Source organism: Nicotiana attenuata, chromosome 7, assembly GCF_001879085.1.
Source record: "Nicotiana attenuata strain UT chromosome 7, NIATTr2, whole genome shotgun sequence".
Lineage (NCBI taxonomy): Eukaryota > Viridiplantae > Streptophyta > Magnoliopsida > Solanales > Solanaceae > Nicotiana > Nicotiana attenuata.
This window is the reverse complement of record NC_031995.1, coordinates 36,350,796-36,369,941: the sequence shown is the minus strand read 5'-3', so window position 1 is coordinate 36,369,941 and position 19,146 is coordinate 36,350,796. Positions and strand designations below refer to the sequence as shown.

The 19,146-nt window shown below is 37.5% G+C and overlaps 1 protein-coding gene across 1 annotated transcript; it reads left to right on the top strand.

Annotated features, from left to right (window-relative positions):
- On the top strand, positions 401 to 6,698 carry LOC109228934 (prosaposin-like). The gene is made up of 6 exons (XM_019394197.1): positions 401 to 501; positions 2,075 to 2,187; positions 3,449 to 3,645; positions 4,465 to 4,662; positions 5,618 to 5,683; positions 6,272 to 6,698. The coding sequence occupies exons 2-6, from the start codon at positions 2,076 to 2,078 to the stop codon at positions 6,434 to 6,436; spliced, it is 738 nt and encodes a 245-aa protein (XP_019249742.1). The 5' UTR covers positions 401 to 501; position 2,075; the 3' UTR covers positions 6,437 to 6,698.

The window sequence follows — 19,146 nt, the reverse complement described above, 5'->3', positions numbered from 1 at the left end:
GTCACCATCTCGAGGTCACTACTGCTAAGTAATAGTGGTTTGATTCACTTGTCTCTTTCATTTCTACTTCATATTTCTTGATTATTAATTGGTATTGAACTAAATCACATATCTTTAAAATCACAAATCAAATTTAGTTGTTACTCGTATTTTCGAGGTAAACAGTATTGACTCTTTGAGACAGTAGTATTATAACTTTATTATCGAGCAAAATTATATTTATATCCATAATTCACACAAAAAAGTTAAATTACTAGTCCGTTTATTTCCAATTTATCTTTCGTTTCCCTTTTCTTTTTCTTCTACTATTTTTTGTTAAAAAGGTCGGTTGTATGAGCAGGAAACCATATCCAAGTAGGAAAACCAATAGAAGACAAAAGAACAATAATTCGGACAGCTTCCTATAAAACAGGAAAAAGAGCCATTGCTTGAAGGAATAGCTTTGTCTTGCCATTCTCTTTATTTGTCAGTAAAACTCCAAAACTCAAATCTTCTTTACAGGTAAACATTCTTGAGCTCCTCTATAGTTCTACAATTCACCCTTTTCTTCTGCTATTAATCATCCTTCTTTATATCCTCTTTTTTAGTCAAAGTTTCTTTGTTTTCTTTTACTATGATCTGTCTCTATATTTTTGGACTGTGAATCCAATTGCTATTATTGTATATTAACTTGAGTATTAACTGTAAATTATGGATCCGCCGATGAGTTTCACTATGTATACAGAAATCTTTCATGCTGAATCTTCCTTGACTTTGTATTTTTATGGGATTTTCTTTTGTGGATTTTGATTGATTTTTCATTATCCGATCATATTCTTCACCAGGCATATATTTTTTCTTTGGTTCATATATGTAGAATTGGGTTCTTTTTACAGGGTATTCTTCCATATTAGTATATGTGTTAAAAGGGGGATAATAGATGACTTCTTTTGGTGAAGGGTATATTAAGCATATCAGATTATCAGCATGGTAGAACTACTAGTTTAATTTTGTGCATAAAATTGGGTTCTTTTTAAATCCCAATTTATAAAATAGATAGATTGGCCATTGGATTAGTCGAGGTGCAAGCAAGTTGGTCCGAATATCCCCGATTTTAAAAAAGAAAAAAAAAGGGGGGGGGGGGGAAGGGGGGTTCTTTTTAACAGGTCCAGTTCCAATCTGGTTTGTAAGTTAAAGGGGAAAAAAGAAAGATCTTGTTTAGCTTTCAGGGTAACTTAAGCATATAGGAGATGAGAATGAAAGTTACAATTTTATCTATTTAGTGCTTAGATAGTTTGTTTTTATTTGATTCGCATGTGCAAAATTGGGTTCTTTTTTATCAGGTGCAGTTCTAATCTAGTCTAAGAGTTAAAAGAAAATGGAAAAAGATGAGCTTTTCTAAGTCTTGGGGCATCTTAAGCATATTAGAGATCACCAAATAAGTATTATAATTTATCCGTTTTGTTGCTTAGAGTAGTTTGATACTGGAGTAGTTGGGATTAGCTTAAGGCTGACATTCTAGTCCTATAGTAAGAACGGCTTGGACTTTGATGAGCCTGAAAATAGGCCAAGCAAAACAGAATTAATCTTCTTCTGATTTGCTTGCTTCTGCTGATTTTATGTGGTTGAAGTTCCAAAAGCATGATATTGATTGCGAATCATGACAACACACTGTAATTATTAAAGACATCACTGTTCTGATTGCGAATCATGACAACACACTGTAATTATTAAAGACATCACTGTTCTGATTGCTTGTGCAACATAAGGTTCTTCGGATCCTCTAATTCTTTGATTTGGAATGTATTATTCGCGATGAATACATGTGAGATCATATTCCTGTTTAATGAAAGGAAGTCTTTATGTAGGCATAAGCTTCATTTGTGTATTTGTATTGGTTTTACAGTTCTTGACAGATATACTTTGTCGGGACAGAAGCACTTTGTTAATTCACTATTGAAAATTGAAAACCCTTTGATACTCCCAGTTACCATTCTTCAAGTCCTATTAGTATGTCTATTGGTAGATTTCTTTCTTTGTGCTTCGATTTACCGTTTCCTCAATCAAGACTGACTGATTGTTTTCTCGTTGGCAGCATGGATTTTAGGGTCTGCCTGTGTCTTTTGATCCTTGGTTCTAGCTGGTGCTGTACTGCTAGAGAATTATCAGCGCGTAACCACCTTATTACTGAAACTGAAGATATTTCTGGTACTTTCTCTTTTTTTAGTTTAATGCAGTCGTGGGATAGCTGTACTGCTTTAATTGAGCAACCGAAAAATCAATTAATTTATGAACCTTATTTACAGCTTTATTTGATTTCTCCTATGGTCAGCGTCCAATTGCCCTTCCATTAACAAGAACCTCCTTAATTCTCCACGACATCATTAGTTATGTAATGGATATTTGTTATTTTCTGCTAGACCGCTACTTGCAGTTTATAAATTTACTTCCTCCATCCTATTTTCATATGACAGAATTTGATTGGCCGCATAGCTTAAAATGTTGATAATGACTTATTAGTGGTGGAAGAAAACACTAGGACAATGGTTTGATTGAGGAAACATAGCCTCGAAAAGTTTAATTTCAAGTGGTCAACTGAATTCGCATTCTTAAAGATTTTGAATTATATCAAACATTTTTTAATGTCTCAGAATAAATATATGTCCTGTAAGTCTCTAGACGGCTGATATGCCACTCCTCAAACACTCTTATTTGAGACAGCAACTTCGACCTTCTCGAATCGAAACTTCTTTGCCTTCATTATTCTGTTTCCTTCTTCACCAAATGAACCAAACCTTCCATTGACCCTTCCCATTAATATACTTGCTTAAGTCTTTCTGTCTTTTCAAATGAATAACATTTGTATCATGTTCCTTTTAACTTTGAAGGGTTAGGATGAAAACCAATATCTGAAAATGTTCACATAAATAGGAGATCGAAACATTACGTACTACATTTACAAGTCTGCCAATGTGAATTATATTATGTTGTGCTCAATTGATTGGCATCCATAAGGGCTCTAAGGATTCTTATATTCTCCCTTTCCCGTGTCAGATATTGGTAGTTTATGAAGATAGGCAGTTGGGTTATAAATATGAAAGAGCAAGTGTTTAGTTATAGCTGCTTGCTTATAACAGGTTGCAATTCATGCAAATGGTTCTAGACTATTTCTGAAACTTTATGAATATGTACCTACTTGACTAGGGATCTCTTACTGACAAGTTCAGCAATCTTTGCATCTTTTTATTATCTATTTATTATCCATTTATTTGACTTCATTAAATGAATAAGCTAGTGGTTTTCTCCATGCGATGCATCTTTCTTGTTGAGTATGTCAATCTTACTTGCTAGCCTAATGTACTCTTTTTACCTAACTGCTCTATAGTACATGATTTGAACTGCTTGGTGTATTTGTGTAGCTTCATTAATTTGAAAAAGAATTTGTTAACAATTGGCTTTATTGCAACAGTTTTGCAGATAAATAACCTAGAGGTGCCGAGACAAGTTCAACCTCCGGAAGAAGTCAGAGGAAATGAACAGTTGTGCACATTGTGTGAAGAATATACTGCCAAGGCACTAAAGTACGCGGCTAATAACAAGACCCAAACAGAGATCATTGAGCATCTTCATGAGTCCTGTTTGAAGATGCCATTTTACAAGCAGGAGGTACTTATAATCTAACTTGAACAATTGTCTATCTATTGACCATTTCTTTCACCTAAATGATTGAAATTCACTGCACATAAGAGGCTGAGTCAATTCAGACGTTTTATTGTTTAATGAACTACCGATGTACAGTCATGGATGTTGCATTCGTATTTTAGTGTGTTCTTCTGTCTGACATCCTTAAATGCTTGGTAAAATTTTGTTGAGGTAAATTTATTTTGTTCACAGAGCTTGAAAAGAACTGATCATTTGGGGTTCCCTTGATGAGATCAAAAAAGAAACTTAACTTAATTAATTGATTGGATGTCGTCTTCATTATTATAATGACTATGTCTAAGCTTCCAACTTCTTAAGAAATCAAAATATACCAGAGAAAATAAAGTAAAGTAAGGGAAGGAAGGAAAGATTAAGTGAGAATTAAATTCATTTTGTCTGATATTTATCTACTATCTCGCATCCTTAAACGTTGACAGAAATTAGTCGAAATCGTTTTGTTTTTCACGGTCTTTAGAAGAACTAATCAGATGAGGTTCCTTATACTGTAATGAGCAAGTATAAGCCATATGAATTTTTTAAGAAGTCAAACTGTACGTAAGTTAATAAGAGAAGGAACGAAATCATAAGCGAAAACGTGCAAGATGAAACTGAACTCTGTGTAACAGTCAGTAGCAATAAGCGTCCTTCCTTTGTATTTTTAAATTATTTGGGTGGCCTGTTCGGTTTTTCTGTCAGTTCTTTATTCTGAATTGCTTAATATGAGACTTTGAAGGGTTTCTATAGCTAGGTTGTGAGTGAATCTCTTTGATTTTTTGGCTGCAGTGCGTCGTACTTGTGGATTATTATGCTCCTCTCTTCTTCTCAGTGATCAACAAAATAAGACCTGAAGACTTTTGCGAAGAGTTTGACCTCTGTGAACGAGTGGTTACCACTTCTGAGGTGCTTTCTGGACAGAGCTGTGATTTATGCCACCAAGTAGTTACAGAAGCCGAATCTAAGTTGAAAGATCCCGACACCCAGGTACACTAAACATATTAATAAAATTGTATATAGTTACCTGAACTAAGTACAAAAGAGATGAACATCTTTTTGTATTTTAAAATTGGATATCTGCTACTCCCTCCGTTCCAATTTATGTGAACCTGTTTGACTGGGCACGAAGTTTAAGAAAAAATAAAGACTTTAGGAATATGTGGTCCTAAACAAGTCAAAAAGGGCCCAGAGCATTTGTGTGGTTATAAAAGCTTCTCATTAAGGGCAGAATTGTAAGTTTAAGCTAAATTGTTACCAAATTTAGAAAGGGGTCATTCTTTTTGGAACGGACCAAAAAGGAAATAGGTTCACATAAACTGGAACAGAGGGAGTACTAAAGACAGCTTTAGGACTTCTAGTAATATTTCTGCGTGTTAGTAGTTATACTATAAGCAGTAATGCAGAATATCATGCAATGCCTAAATTTCCACTTTTATGCATTAATATTTGGATGAAATCTTCCTAAAGAAGAATGTTTTAAAGTACCTCCCCAAGTAAGTTACTTCCATGAATATCCATGGAGTAGTTAGTTTCCGATCATTTGTGTGCTTTAGATTTGTTCGATAAGAAGTTCTTAAAAGAAATAAGAGCAGGAAGCTAAATTCATGTTGCATGTTGCATGGACCAACAAAGATAACGTTACTGTATTCCAATCCTTCAACATGCCAAGAAATTTAGACAAAGTCCGAACATCTGCATAGGGCTGTACTCTGTTCAATACCTTCTGTTTATCTTTCTCAACTTGCGTATATACAAAATAAGAACTCCATGTAGGATTTCTTTGCAGCTGCTAGTCCTCGTACATGATATCTGAACGATGTATTGAGTTTGTTAACTGTGAGTTGAATTGAATATACATAAGTATGTGATTGCAGGTGTGAGGTAATATACTCACTTGTGATAGGTTTGCTTAAATTCATTTTTACTTTTGACATCCTTTCAGATAGAAATACTTGAGCTGCTCTTGAAGGCATGTGGAGCTGTCAAACTCAAACCTTATGCCACAAAGGTTAGAAACATCTGTGATTTTATTGTTTGATCATAGTAAATCGGCAAGGCTTTTTTCCTCTTGTAATTTTCTAAGCTGTTTTGAAAAACGCTTTTTTTGAGTTGAGGGTCTATCAGAAACAACCTCTCTACCCCACAAAAGTAGGGGTAAGGTATGCGTATACCCCAAATCCTCCCACCAGACCCCACTTGTGGGATCACACTGGGTATGTTGAAGTTGTATAATTCTTCAAGCTTGCTGCTAGTTTCCAGATTTCCAGTGCAACAGATTTTTGGAATTCCGGGAGATATAAATAGTATAATAATTAATGTATTTTGCACCCCTTTTGAAGTCTATGAAAAGATTTTGCAATCCTTGTATCCATGCGTTGCTGTCCTATGAATCGGAAAAATTTCAAACCATGATTAAATATCGATGAATAAGCGCTACAGTTGTCCTACATTATTTGGAATTGGAATACTTTTGCATCCAGGAGAACTGTCCGCCTTTTTACCTGATGATAAATATATGAAGGATATACAAACCCTGTTTGATATCTATGTTGATGTTTTTATTCTCACTCTCTCCTTTTTTGTTATTTTTTGGCAGTGCAAGAAACTGATCTTTGAATATGCGCCAGTGATTCTCGTAAACGCTGAACAGTTTCTGGAAAAAAATGACATATGTGCTATTCTTCATGCTTGTGAGCCTGCAGCAGATAAAGAGCTAGAAGCATCGCCAAAGATGCAAGCTTCATTGCATTCGGCCTCTTAAAGAATTCAGAGTTTTTAGATTTGGTTGGGGACGTACATATTGTTGTATGTAAACGATTAAACACCATCATCGAGTTTCTGAAATGTTGTGTATATATAACGTGATAGGTTGAGACTCAAACTTCATTTACAGTTATTTATGCAAGAGTAAATATATTTTTCTAAGTGTCCAAGTTACAGCTTTAACAGAGATGGGGTTGTATATATATGTATTGTTACTGCTAATTTATAAGTTTTATAGGTAATTGTTACTGTTTGTTGAATTTTGTGATCATCCTATTCAAAAACTTAAGCTATTCAAGATAATACACTTTTAATTATTGAACTAATACACTCTCACACTTCGAGTCTAACTCTTTTTTTTTGGCCAAAACACGTGAAAATTATTCTTTATCAATGATGGTGGTGAGACTTGAAACCTCAGAATTTTTTTCTGCTATTGAATTGCGTACCATCTCATCAAGAAGGTTAAGCTATTGCGACCAGAGAACACATTTTTAATTATTTTGAGACTAGAAATAATATACTTTTAATTATTTAATTATGTCTTCAACACAGTTTTTGTTAGTAAACGAAAGCTACATTATTCACATTTAATAGCAACTTTAATTATCCCACCTCTCAGTTTTTATTGCAAAACAAAACTATTTGATGGACAACAAAATCATTGATATACACAAAGTAGAATCCAGTTTTTCTTTTTTTTTTTTCATTTATTATTTTGTTTTAGCTGTTTCTGCTAAAGTTAGGCAAAAGTTTACTGTTTAATCAAAGGAATATGGAGTTTTCACGTTGGACCAGGGCACCACATGGAACCATAAATCTTCTCCCACCTGCCGTACCCCCCTTTCTGCTTCACCACGAGGAATATAACTTAAACAAAAGAATAAATTAAAAAAATAGGCACTTGAAGTTATTGTCTAAGCGGTCAATAAAGTAGGCAAAAATTATAGGAGGCAAAAATTATAGGAGATCGAGGTTCAAATTCAAATAAAGATAGAAAACACTAGTCGATTACTGTCCATCTACCTTAATTTTGGTAGATATAATTATTCGGTACATTTACTAATAGGAGGTGACACGTAATCAACGGAATAATTGAGGTACGCATACACTAATTCTAAGTACAACATTATTAACACGGAAAAAGAAGAAGGAAAAAGACAACAACAACAATACCTAATCTTTTTTTTTTTTTTTTTTTTTTTTTTTTTTTTTTTTTTTGTGAGTGAAGATTTATTATGTTTTGTGTACAATCCTTGTCCAATAAACAAGTTTGGTGAGTTCTTAAGTTGCTTCTTCAAATCTGTTCTGCGAGCATATCCTTTGTCATGTGGATGGCGATTAGCAAATCTACATTAAATAATAAATCATGATATATATGTTTGACTCATGTTCAAAGGTCTATGGTTACCAAGATTTGTGCCAGATTAATTCTACAAAAAACTTAAGACACTGATTAGGTTTAAGACCTTTTCTAATAAGTGCACATTTCTACACATAATCCCAACTCTCAGCTGTTATATACCTGCGCCACTTGTTGCCAATGTAAATATTGGTTTAGAGTTATTGGTAAGTGTCTTATATTGAAGAATTTAATCTGTTAATCTTAATCCTACTACTTGAACGATATATTTGTTTAGATGATGCGGTTTAATAAGGGGTTCTTACAGCAAATCTATATCTATTTATTTATTTATCTTCTATACTATATTAAAAGCACGAAGCCCCTATCGAAATGTCATTCGCCTTTTTTATCCTTCATAAGTGTATTTTACGTTGGATATAATTGTAATTGTTCATTACTAATTTTTTTTCTAATTTTGGGATAACACCAAAACTATCGTGTATCACAGTTTTTATTGGCTATGACTGCTTTATTTTACGTTTAGGATTCTTTAGGCGTCTTTTGTTTAGGATTAGAATTCTTTACCAACGTGTGTGGCTTTCTTTTAGGTTTAGACCTCTTTAGGTTTGACTTCTTCGGAGTATTTCATCCTATTTTTAGTTCCCTATCAACATGAGTTCAAGGTGTAAAACAAGCTAACTCTTCGAGATATCTAATGTTCTATAGATACTGATGTTCGTTTTCTACCTTTTTTCTTATCGATATCTGTTTTTTTTTCCTTCACGTTATTAGATTTCTCAGCTTTTTATAGCAACATATATTTAACAAATTTATATGAGTAATTATTGGTCGATTATTCAATATTCTTGTGCAGTTGATGGAAGACTCATGTGGAGCCTGTGATTGAGACTTAGGTGCTGATTAGGATCCGATTTTAAAGGCAAGTTTTTTCCGAAGTTTGTCTTTAATTTATATTGTTTCTATTTATGTTGTTAAGATTTTAATTACATATTTGTACATATCATATGTTCAAGTTAATATTTCTTTTCCAGAACCATATTTATAAGGAAACAAATAGAAATTTCTTTGCAAAATTAGCTATTGTACGTTTTGATTTAATTTTTCATAAATATCTACTACGGTTTTCAAGTATATGGAACGATAGAATCTACTAATATTAGACATGGTTACAAAACTGCAAAGACAGGCTTCAAAATCCAAAATTTGTAGGAAAAAATATTTAGGGTTTGAAGTTAACTAATACTAATAGAATTCTTTAAATATAAATCCCACTTAAACAAATACAATGCAGAGCTGAATCATTGATATATATTTCTAATTCCGATTTCAAGTCGTTCTCTTTGAATAAATAAATTATTCCATCAAATAATAAATGAGTAAATAATTTGTGTTGGGGCTATGAGGACTTTTGTGGAACAAAACAAAAATATTGGTTATCGAGTTTGCTAAATAGAATCAACATTTATCATTTCAAGAAACTTAAACTACTTTTTAAACTTTTATTTTATAACTCAATAGATAATTTTTAATAATATTTATGATTTTTAAAAATTTATTACTCATCGACATAGGGTACAAACGCAACGCGCGTAATCTATATCTATACTTTAGCTCATCTTTTTGCCCTTCAAAGATAGCTGTTAGATTGGACAAAGTTATAAACATACAATTTAATTAATGAGAAATTTTCACAAACCACTATTGTTTAGTGGTTATTAGCTAGCTGTAGCTACCATTTACTATATTACTTTCTATAGCTATGTTTTCAGTTTTGCTAGAGTGTATTCGATGTATTTAAGCTACTGTATTTATGAATACAATAGCAAAACTCGGCGTGAAACGTGGGAGTACAGCTAGGCAACTATTTTATTCGACTGTATTCACGATATGTATTTGTGAATACAATAACGTAAATAGCGTAAATCGTGGTCTATTCAGCTGTTTTAAAATAGAAAGTGAATCAATTAACACAAATAGACTCCTGATATAACTCAACTATGACGACCCAACCCGTCGTCTCATGTATTACAGCCCCGTTTCCCCCATTTATTGCTCTTTCATGTTTTATTATCATCAACAGGTGAGTTAGAGTTAAACTGAATTGATTTGGATAGGAAATGAGACACTTAGTCTCTTTAAAGAAGGTTTGGTTTGGAAAAGTCAACCGAACGTTGACTTATTAGTTAGAAAGCTCGGATGTGAATTCCGGTGATTTGGTTAGCTTCGGGAGGTGAATTGTGACTTAGGAGTGCGATCGGAAGTGATTTTGGAGGTCCGCTGTAGAATTAGGCTTGAATTGGCGAAGGTTGAATTTTGGCGAATTCCGGTTGGTAGGTGAGATTTTGATCCGAGGGTCGGAATGGAATTCCGAGAGTTGCAGTAGCTTCGTTAGGTGATTTTGGATATGTCTGCAAATTTTCAGGTCATTCAGACGTCGTTTGGTTGGGTTTTTGATCGAAAGCGCATTTCGGAAGTTTTTGAAGAACTTAGGCTTGAATTCGATATGATTTGATGGTTTTAGCTTTGTTTAATGTGTTTTAAAGATTGGAACAAGTTTGAATAAGGTATTAGGATGTGCTGGTGTTTTTGGTTGAGGTCCCGGGGGCCTCGGGGTGAATTCGAGTGGTTAAACGAGAGTTTTGAGGTGTATTGCAGGTCAGATTTTTGCTGTCATCTGGTGTTTCCGCTTCTGCGGAAATGGACCGCAGAAGCGGGTATGTGGTCGCAGAAGCGATCGTTGGCCGGCTAGGGATATTCTGCAAAAGCGGAAGGTGGCTCGCACCAGCGGGTCCGCATAAGCGGAAGTTGGTCGCTTTAGCGGGTCCGCATAAGCGGATATTTTACCGCAGAAGCGGTTTTGATAGAACCGCAGAAGCGGTGGTTGAATCGCATAAGCGAAGAGGCGGTTTTATAGTGAAAACCACTTAAGCGGATTTTTGGCCGCAGAAGCGGTCCCCCATAAGCGGTAACGGGACCGCAGAAGCGAAAATCGCTGGTAACAGAAGGGTTTTAAATGTTAAATTTCATCCGCGAGGAAGGGGTAGTTTCCACCATTTTTAAGCGACTTGGAGAGCTTTGGGCGAGGGTTTTGACTGAGAATCAATTGGAGGTAAGTCTCTTGGCCTAATTACTCGAGTTTATGGTACATTTATCATAGAAATCAGTAGAATTTCATCAAAAACGGGTCAAACTAGGGCTTGAAAAGCTGTGATGTAAAAATGGATTTTGAAAGGGCATTTGAACTCCAATTTTGGTAAAATTGGTATGTGTAGACTCGTGGCGAGACAAGGAATCCAGTGATGTAAATTTCGTAATTTTTCGAGAAGTGGGCCCGGGGCTCGGATCTTTCCAACTTCGTGAATTTTGGTGTTTTTCGAGTCTTTTCGATTGGGTTATGTTTCTTTAGCCTATTGTAATGTATTCGTTGTGATTTTAATCAGATTCGGCGTGCGAAGAGGTTGATTCGAAAGGCAAAGGCATAGCGAGCTAGACTTGTGGCCGGCTTGAGGTGAGTAATAGATGTAGATGATGACCTGAGGGTTTGAAACCCCGGTATATCACATTGTGACGCTATATTGAGGCGAGACACGCACTCTAATGAGTGCGGGGTCGATTGTGACTGGGGATTATGACCCAGTCTGTTCCGATTGACGTTCGTACTGTGTTCTTGACTAGAAATTGTTTGGTAATCATCCTACTTGGATTTTTGGAATATGTTGGGGCTTTGTGCCTATCATTTACATCCTTCAGGGATCCTTATCACTGTTTCCATGATGCTTAGCATATTTCATAATATCAGTCCTGAGTTAGACACTGTTTTGAAATGTTTAGTAAATAAATGAAGACTTAAACACATAGCTCTATAACTCCTAATAATTGAAACTAAAAGATGAATACTTTGACTGTGCCCGAGTGGCTTGCATGCATATATATATCTGGACTGAGTGTGGATCGGGCTGCACGCCGCAGCGAATGTTACTATGATATTGCGCTTGGGCTGTAGGAGCCCCTCCGAAGTCTGAACCCCCACAGTGAGTGCGGGTACCCAAATTGATCGGGCTGCGCGCCGCAGCGGTCATGTGCATTGCATTGCATCCATGCATTTTATGTCTGTTGGCCTTAATTGTCATTGTTTGCTGTTATTTTTATCGTTTAACGTACTGAATCGCTGATTTCAGCTTTATATTGTAATATTTCGGAATTTCTTACTTTCAGCCATTAGATATATTTATTACTCACTGAGTTGGAAGTACTCACTTTACTCCCTGCACCATGTGTGCAGATTCAGGTGCTCCGGAGACTTAGTGGAGCGGTTTGCTGTCATCTTGGATTTCGGTTTAGGAGTTGTTGAGGTAGCTGTCTGACGTCCGCAGGACCCGACTTCTCCCCTTTATTGCATTTGTCTTTTCCTATCCTAGACTTTCTTTATTACTATGAATATACTACTCTGTTATATTTAGAGGCTCTAGACTCGTGACTCCAGATCTATTGGGGAAATGTTTGGTATATTCGTTATTGTTTTTCATAATATTTTATCTAAATTCCGGATTTGGAACTTGATACTTACTATTTTAATGGTATTATTGGTTAACGGTTTGCGAATTTGGGTTGAGAGTGTTTAAATTGGTCGGGCTTGCCTAGCATTAGTGTTGGGCGCCATCACGACCGGGTTTGGGGTCGTGACATATATAAATCATGCAGGTTATGAAAACACAAATTGTGGTAAGATTACTACTCACAGTACTCGTGTCGAAGTACCAAACTTGTCGCCTCCAGCGATTTGTACGACTTTCTTCAATCAATCTATAATCACATCAATATCGATCTTGTATTAATTGCCTCATTTAGGCTAAATCCATCACTAATTTAGAATACCCAATCCTCCGAGTTTTATATTTTATCATCAATTCGCCGAATTATATTTACCCATGCTATGAGTAATTTAAATTAGTCCAAAATCTTCTAAATAAAAAGGTATTTATATGGTTTATTCCCTATACTGTTCAATTTCCTTAATCGTGTGCATAAATTGAAACTGAAATAACCTTACTGTCCATAATATTCCTTCTTAATTGGTACTTATCTTTTGTACTCAATACTAGACTCACAACATTCAAACCCAAATTCGATATTGTCATTGCAATACAGTTAAACACCAAAACTCAATCCTTGCACCCTAACTTGATTTGCACCTAACAATGATCATATATAATGAGACTAGTGTAAGTACAAATACATCAATACCCTTCTTTTTCCAAGTGAATTTATACTACAGTTACATTGACCAACTTCCAATTGCATAACTTGCCCAGAATAACTCTTATTGGTATTTAATTTCTTGTACCTTGTGAAACCCTTTAAATATATGAACTGAGATAAAAAAAATAATACCAGAAGAAAGGAACCCAGATGAGAAATTCGAGTATTACCCGTAAGAACCGGTGCATTTTTAAAATTTCTCAAGGTTTGGCTCTAGCCTTTTTCTTCTTCTTCTTCTTCTCCTTTGTTTCCTCCTCCATCGTTTTTTTTTTCTTTCGTTCTTTGTTTTTAGCTTCTGTTGCTTAGCAGCAACTTTTCCCCCTTTTTCCCTTTTCTCATTTCTCATTCTTATGGGCCTTAGCCCATTGTCCTATTATTTATCTTCTTCTTTTTTTTACTTTACTTAAAGACTTATATGCCCTTATTAATATATAGGGTATTACATTCTCCCCTGTCACGACCCCAACCCCGATCATGATGGCGCCCAACACACTGCTAGGCAAGCCCGACCATTTACACAACCTTAACCAAATAACCTAGATGGATAAATGAATATTCACAAGTAAAAACAACAATTTAAATGCGGAATCTTTGAAAGAATTTCTAACATTCGAAAACCCCAAGATAAAATACTAAATAGCCCACAGATCTGGTGTCACGAACATGAGCCTCTAAAATGGAATATTCACCTATCACAAGTCTATCTAGGAAAAATACGAATAAAAGGATAAAATGAATGGGAGAGATCAAGGCTGCGAACGCCATGCAGCTACCTCGATACTCCCGGATAAAAATGCTGCTCCGCTAAACAAGTCCTCACTCACCCTGTGGTGTACCTGGATCTGCACACAAGGTGCAGGGAGTATTGTGAGTACTTCCAACCCAGAAAGTAATAAACATAAATAAGGGTTGAGAGTAAGAAATCCTGGACAGGCACAAAGTAAGCTATAATTACAGCAGCTCAATCTAAATAATATCAACTCAATAAACTAATGAAAACAATTATAGAAATATCACAACAGATAAATAAGTAAATGGCAATCAAGTATGCAATGCCACACATAAACCGGTACCTCCAGTACCCCGCTGCGGCCGGGCAGCCCGCTCCATTTATTTAACGTCGACGGCGCTCACTGGGGGTGTGCAGACTCCGGGAGGGGCCCCTTACGGCCCTAGCGCAATAATAAGCCATCTCGTGGCATCAAACAGGCCCTCGGCCTCATATCAATATCAATACCATACCACTGCGGCGTGCAGTCCGATCCCATACTCAGTCCAAAATCACATAAGCCTTTCGGCACAATAATATAAAAATATTCAGCCCAAGCTTCATTTAAAATTATTACTTTAGTTTCTACTTTTAGAAAAATGGCTGAGTTTACAAAAACAGTGTTAAATACCACGACTGAGTTCAATATCTAGAAATATGGTAAGAAACCAGTAAAAATAATCCCTGAAGGATTCAAGTAGTTGGCACGAAGCCCAATTATGACAATTAATCCATTTTTATAAGGATATCACAAAACTACAATCAATTAGGTAATAATTTTATTAAGCGGGACGGACCAAGTCACAATCCCCGACGGTGCTCTACCCCACGCCCGTTATCCGGCGTGCAAGTCACTTCACATAGCACTACATTGTGCAAATTCGGGGTTTCAAACCCTCAACACGGCATTTACATTTATTACTAACCTCAAGCTGGCCAAAGTCCTAGCTTACTATGCCCTTGCCTTTCGAATTCACCTCCTCGTGCGTCGAATCTGACCAAAACCACAACGAATACGTCACAATATGCCAAGGGAATATAACCCAATCGAAAAGACTCGAAAAACAAGGAAAATCACGAAGTTGGGAAAACCCGAGCCCCGGGCTCACTTCTCGAAAAATTACAAAATTCACATCACCGGATTCCTCGTCTCGCCACGAGTCTATACATACCAAAATCTCTCAAATCGGACCACAAATGGCCCCTCAAATCTTAAATTTAGAATTTCAAACTCAAGCCCTAATTTCTTACAATTTGGCCATATTCTCATGAATTCCAAAGATGATTCTACAATAAAATCATGTTTTTAACTCATAAAACTTACCTTCAATCGATCCCAGTTGAAACTCTCTTCAATCCCCGTCCAAAAGCTCTCAACAATGCCCAAAAATGGTGGAAAAATGGGTTGGGTTCGCGGATGAAATGTTTTAAAACATTCTGCCCAGGCCTGGAAAACCTTCATCGCGTTCGCGAGACCACTCTCGCGTTCGCGAAGGCCAGGTTCCCTAGACCTTTCGCGTTCGCGTAGCATGCCTCGCGTTCGCGTAGGCCAGTCGACTCCAGACCCAAACTCCTTCTACGCGTTCGCGATTGCACTCTCGCGTTCGCGTAGCACACTGTTCCCCTCCTTCGTGTTCGCGTTCGCGTCTCATCCTTCCCGTTCGCGAAGGCCAAATCTCAGCCCCCCCATTTTTCCTCTTCGCGTTCGCGAGACACCCCTCACGTTCGCGAAGAAGGAAACCAGATACCAGCAGTTCAGCAATCTAACAAGTTCCAAAAATGACCCGTTGGGCATCCGAAACACACCCGAGACCCCCGGGACCTCAACCAAAAATACAAACATGATCCAATACCTTATTCAAACTTGCTCCAATCATCAAAACGCCCCAAACAACACTAAAACCATCGTTTCTCATCGAATTCAAGCCTAAGTTCTTCCAAAACTTCCGAAACACGCATTCGATAAAAAACCCAACCAAAACACCTCCGAATGACCTGAAATTTTGCACACACATCCCAAATCGTCCAACGAAGCTACTGCAACTCTCGGAATTCCATTCCGTTCCTCGGATCAAAATCTCACCTATCAACCGGAATTCGCCAAAATACTAACTTCGCCAATTCAAGCCTAATTCTACACCGGACCTCCAAAATCACTTCCGATCACACTCCTAAGTCACAAATCATCCCCCGAAGCTAACCAAATCGTTAGAATCCATATCCGAGCCCTCTAACTCATAGGTCAACATCCGGTTGACTTTTCCAAAACAAGCCTTCCTTAAAGAGGCTAAGTGTCTCATTTCTTATCAAAACTAATCCAAATCAATCCTAACACACCACATACTGATAACGAAACATGAAGAAGCATAAAATGGGGGAAACGGAGTGGTAACTCATGAGACGATGGGTCGGGTCGTCACATCCTCCCCAACTTAAACAAACGCTCGTCCTCGAGCGTACCCAGAGTCGTCCTAGAAGCCAACCAATAGCTGAATGACCTTACCAAGCATATACCCAGGGTGATCCCACGTCACCCTATCTCGCATAGGTCCGATAACACAACACAACTGAAATTTCATAGTCCTTCTAGTCCATATACCATTGAACCACATTGCACTTTCCAAAATCATACACGAGATCAGTACCTCACATCTATACTCAGAATAAGCCCGAACCAGCTGTAACAACCCATACCTGCAAACTCAGGTGCAATCATATGATATACTACATAACCCGAACACTCGAAACGATAACTTCTATTCACAGCAGTTGCCCACAACACCCGAATACCGGTAGAAAACCCCTTATCAACTAAAGTTTCCTTCCAATACTTTTACATATACTGCAACTGATAACTAAAACACGCAGTAAACCATCACCATTTCTCAGATCAACCATTCATGAAACCACTTCTCCTTTGGCAAATACTACATCAAATCTCTGAGTCGAAGTTCGATATTATCCTTCCAACATACTGACATCGAATCTGCTCGTACTCATTAAAGATCCCAACGATCTCATCTAATGAACACACTACTCTGGTGACATTACACATTAGTACAGGACTAAGCCACAACTCGCACAATACGCGCACCAATAAGCAACAGTCCGAACATACCCAAATCATGAAAACGGCTCAAATGAAAGAGCTGTACTTCAAGCCCTCCAGTACCATCACAACACAAAACCGAGAGCCCGTCTCCTCTCATAGAGACAGAACACACGAATCTGCTCGCAGTATCATACCTCCACATAACTTCGTCCCATTGCGTGACCTCATCCAGTACGAACCGCTTAGGCAATAAGCCACCCCGTACATAATCAAAAGTCTTGTATGATGCCACAAGGTGCTGATAGGCTACCGATTAAATCGCGGTACAAAAAGGAAGACGAACTCTGGAAGGAACTGCCTAGCTCACGCACTAATACGTGCTCTCCTTAGAAAAATAGGAAGTAAGGCATACAAAAATAGCATATAGGAAACTATGCTCAATGACACACTGTTGCGGCGCGCAACCCGATCCAAATAACACACTCATGGCGGCGTGCCACCCGATCCACACATAACACTCACCTAAGGAGGTGTACATCGAGCTAAATTGCTCATTAATATAAAATACCAAATTTTGGTCACAAGCACGCTAAGTGCATAATACCGTCCCTGAGGGGACATATAGCGCTATAAGCTACCAAAACTCAAGCTCAACTGAGGAGCGATATACAATCTGAATATCGAGAGCCATTTTGCTCATAAACATCATTTCTACATGGATCCTCAACACATAAGCATTTTCTCAAACCGTCTCACAACTTACACGGCGCAGTGTATCCCTGCATAAAATATCTGACAACGAAATAACACCCTGACTCCTCCATAAGGAGCGCATCACTGAAATGAACCCGTTTGGCCTGACATAGAGCCCATATTCACATTTGAATCCATCCATCGACCTCAAGCCGATTCTGATCACACTGAACTAGGTTAATTACCTTTCAAAGGTCCCTAACAACTCATCTTCCGCTCGTAACACATAGGAACATCCATCAAAGTCGGAGAAATCATCCGTAGTCCACAACTCAATAGACTGAGTGCCCTCCGGGCATATTTTCTCAATTCAACGATATTATCACAACCTTCATACTTGGTTCAAGTCTTCAATCAATCAAGTGACTAACTGCCATACTTACAAATCTTCCTGTGGGAACCCTACCACAACCTACCAATCAATAACCGGGTCGTACCCCCAAACCACCGACCGCACTAACACTGAAAAGCGATCAAAAATTATCAACCAAGATGCAAGCCTTTTCATAAGACACCGTTCTCAGGTGACGCTGAAGACAATACCGACTTACCTTAAACGTCGAAACTACTTCCCCCTTGTCCATACCGAGCTGGTACCTCTATCTTCACTTCAAATTCCATACCACTCATTGCACCCAACATGTCAACATACGATAGAACACACTCTTCATCAAAGCTTCGGAACCACTATTAGATTAACACTTCATCATATAAAACTTTTCTCTTAACTCACTTCAGGAGAACCATAACAAGGTGAATTCTCATAACCGTAGAGTATGCAAATCTCTAAGTAGTGGTCTAACCCACCATAACCCTTTCGGGATCCGCCTACACGTAACAGGCCCATAACAATGGAATACTCTTGAATAACAACAATTACGACGGACGACAGGCCTCACCTGAACCGCCACAAATCACACGCGGAACCTGATCATGCTGAAGGAATTGAACTCTACCACCAATATGCCATCAGATAAATGGCTAACCAATCCATTTTCTTTCGACTTACCCTGATTCCTTAGGAATAATGGTAATTGCATTCAACATATAACCCCATCCATCTGCACTCATCCCGAGTGACTTTGAATCACGAGACCATGCTGTCTCACATCCCATGAACCATTTCGTACCTTCCAACTGCTACCTCGCAAGTCAAAACATCATAAAATATTCTATGAATTCCGAGCCATTACCTGCACCTTCCTGATAGTGCTACATAGAAGCCCATAATTGATATAGAAAAATTTCACATCTTGACCTCTCCCAATGGAGACTCAGTTCCTAATCACATATACAAATTTAAGATACCCAATTGTCATATGTAGAATCTCGACCACATTAGTACCATTCTCGAGAGTCATTTACTCTATTTAACTGCATTTAGCCTGATCAAATGAACAGAGCCACCCGTGCCTCGTTAGCACTCTGACACCGCATGATATGACCTCATCACAATACGAGCAAGCATCTTCCTGCTCTATGCACCGAGCATTCTTACCAACAACAGCT

Excerpts from the sequence above, each read along its gene's own strand:
- LOC109228934 (XM_019394197.1), top strand. The coding sequence starts at position 2,076 with ATGGATTTTAGGGTCTGCCTGTGTCTTTTGATCCTTGGTTCTAGCTGG. Across the intron at positions 3,646-4,464 it reads TGCCATTTTACAAGCAGGAG|TGCGTCGTACTTGTGGATTA; the intron begins GTACTTATAATC and ends TTTTGGCTGCAG. Across the intron at positions 5,684-6,271 it reads TCAAACCTTATGCCACAAAG|TGCAAGAAACTGATCTTTGA; the intron begins GTTAGAAACATC and ends ATTTTTTGGCAG.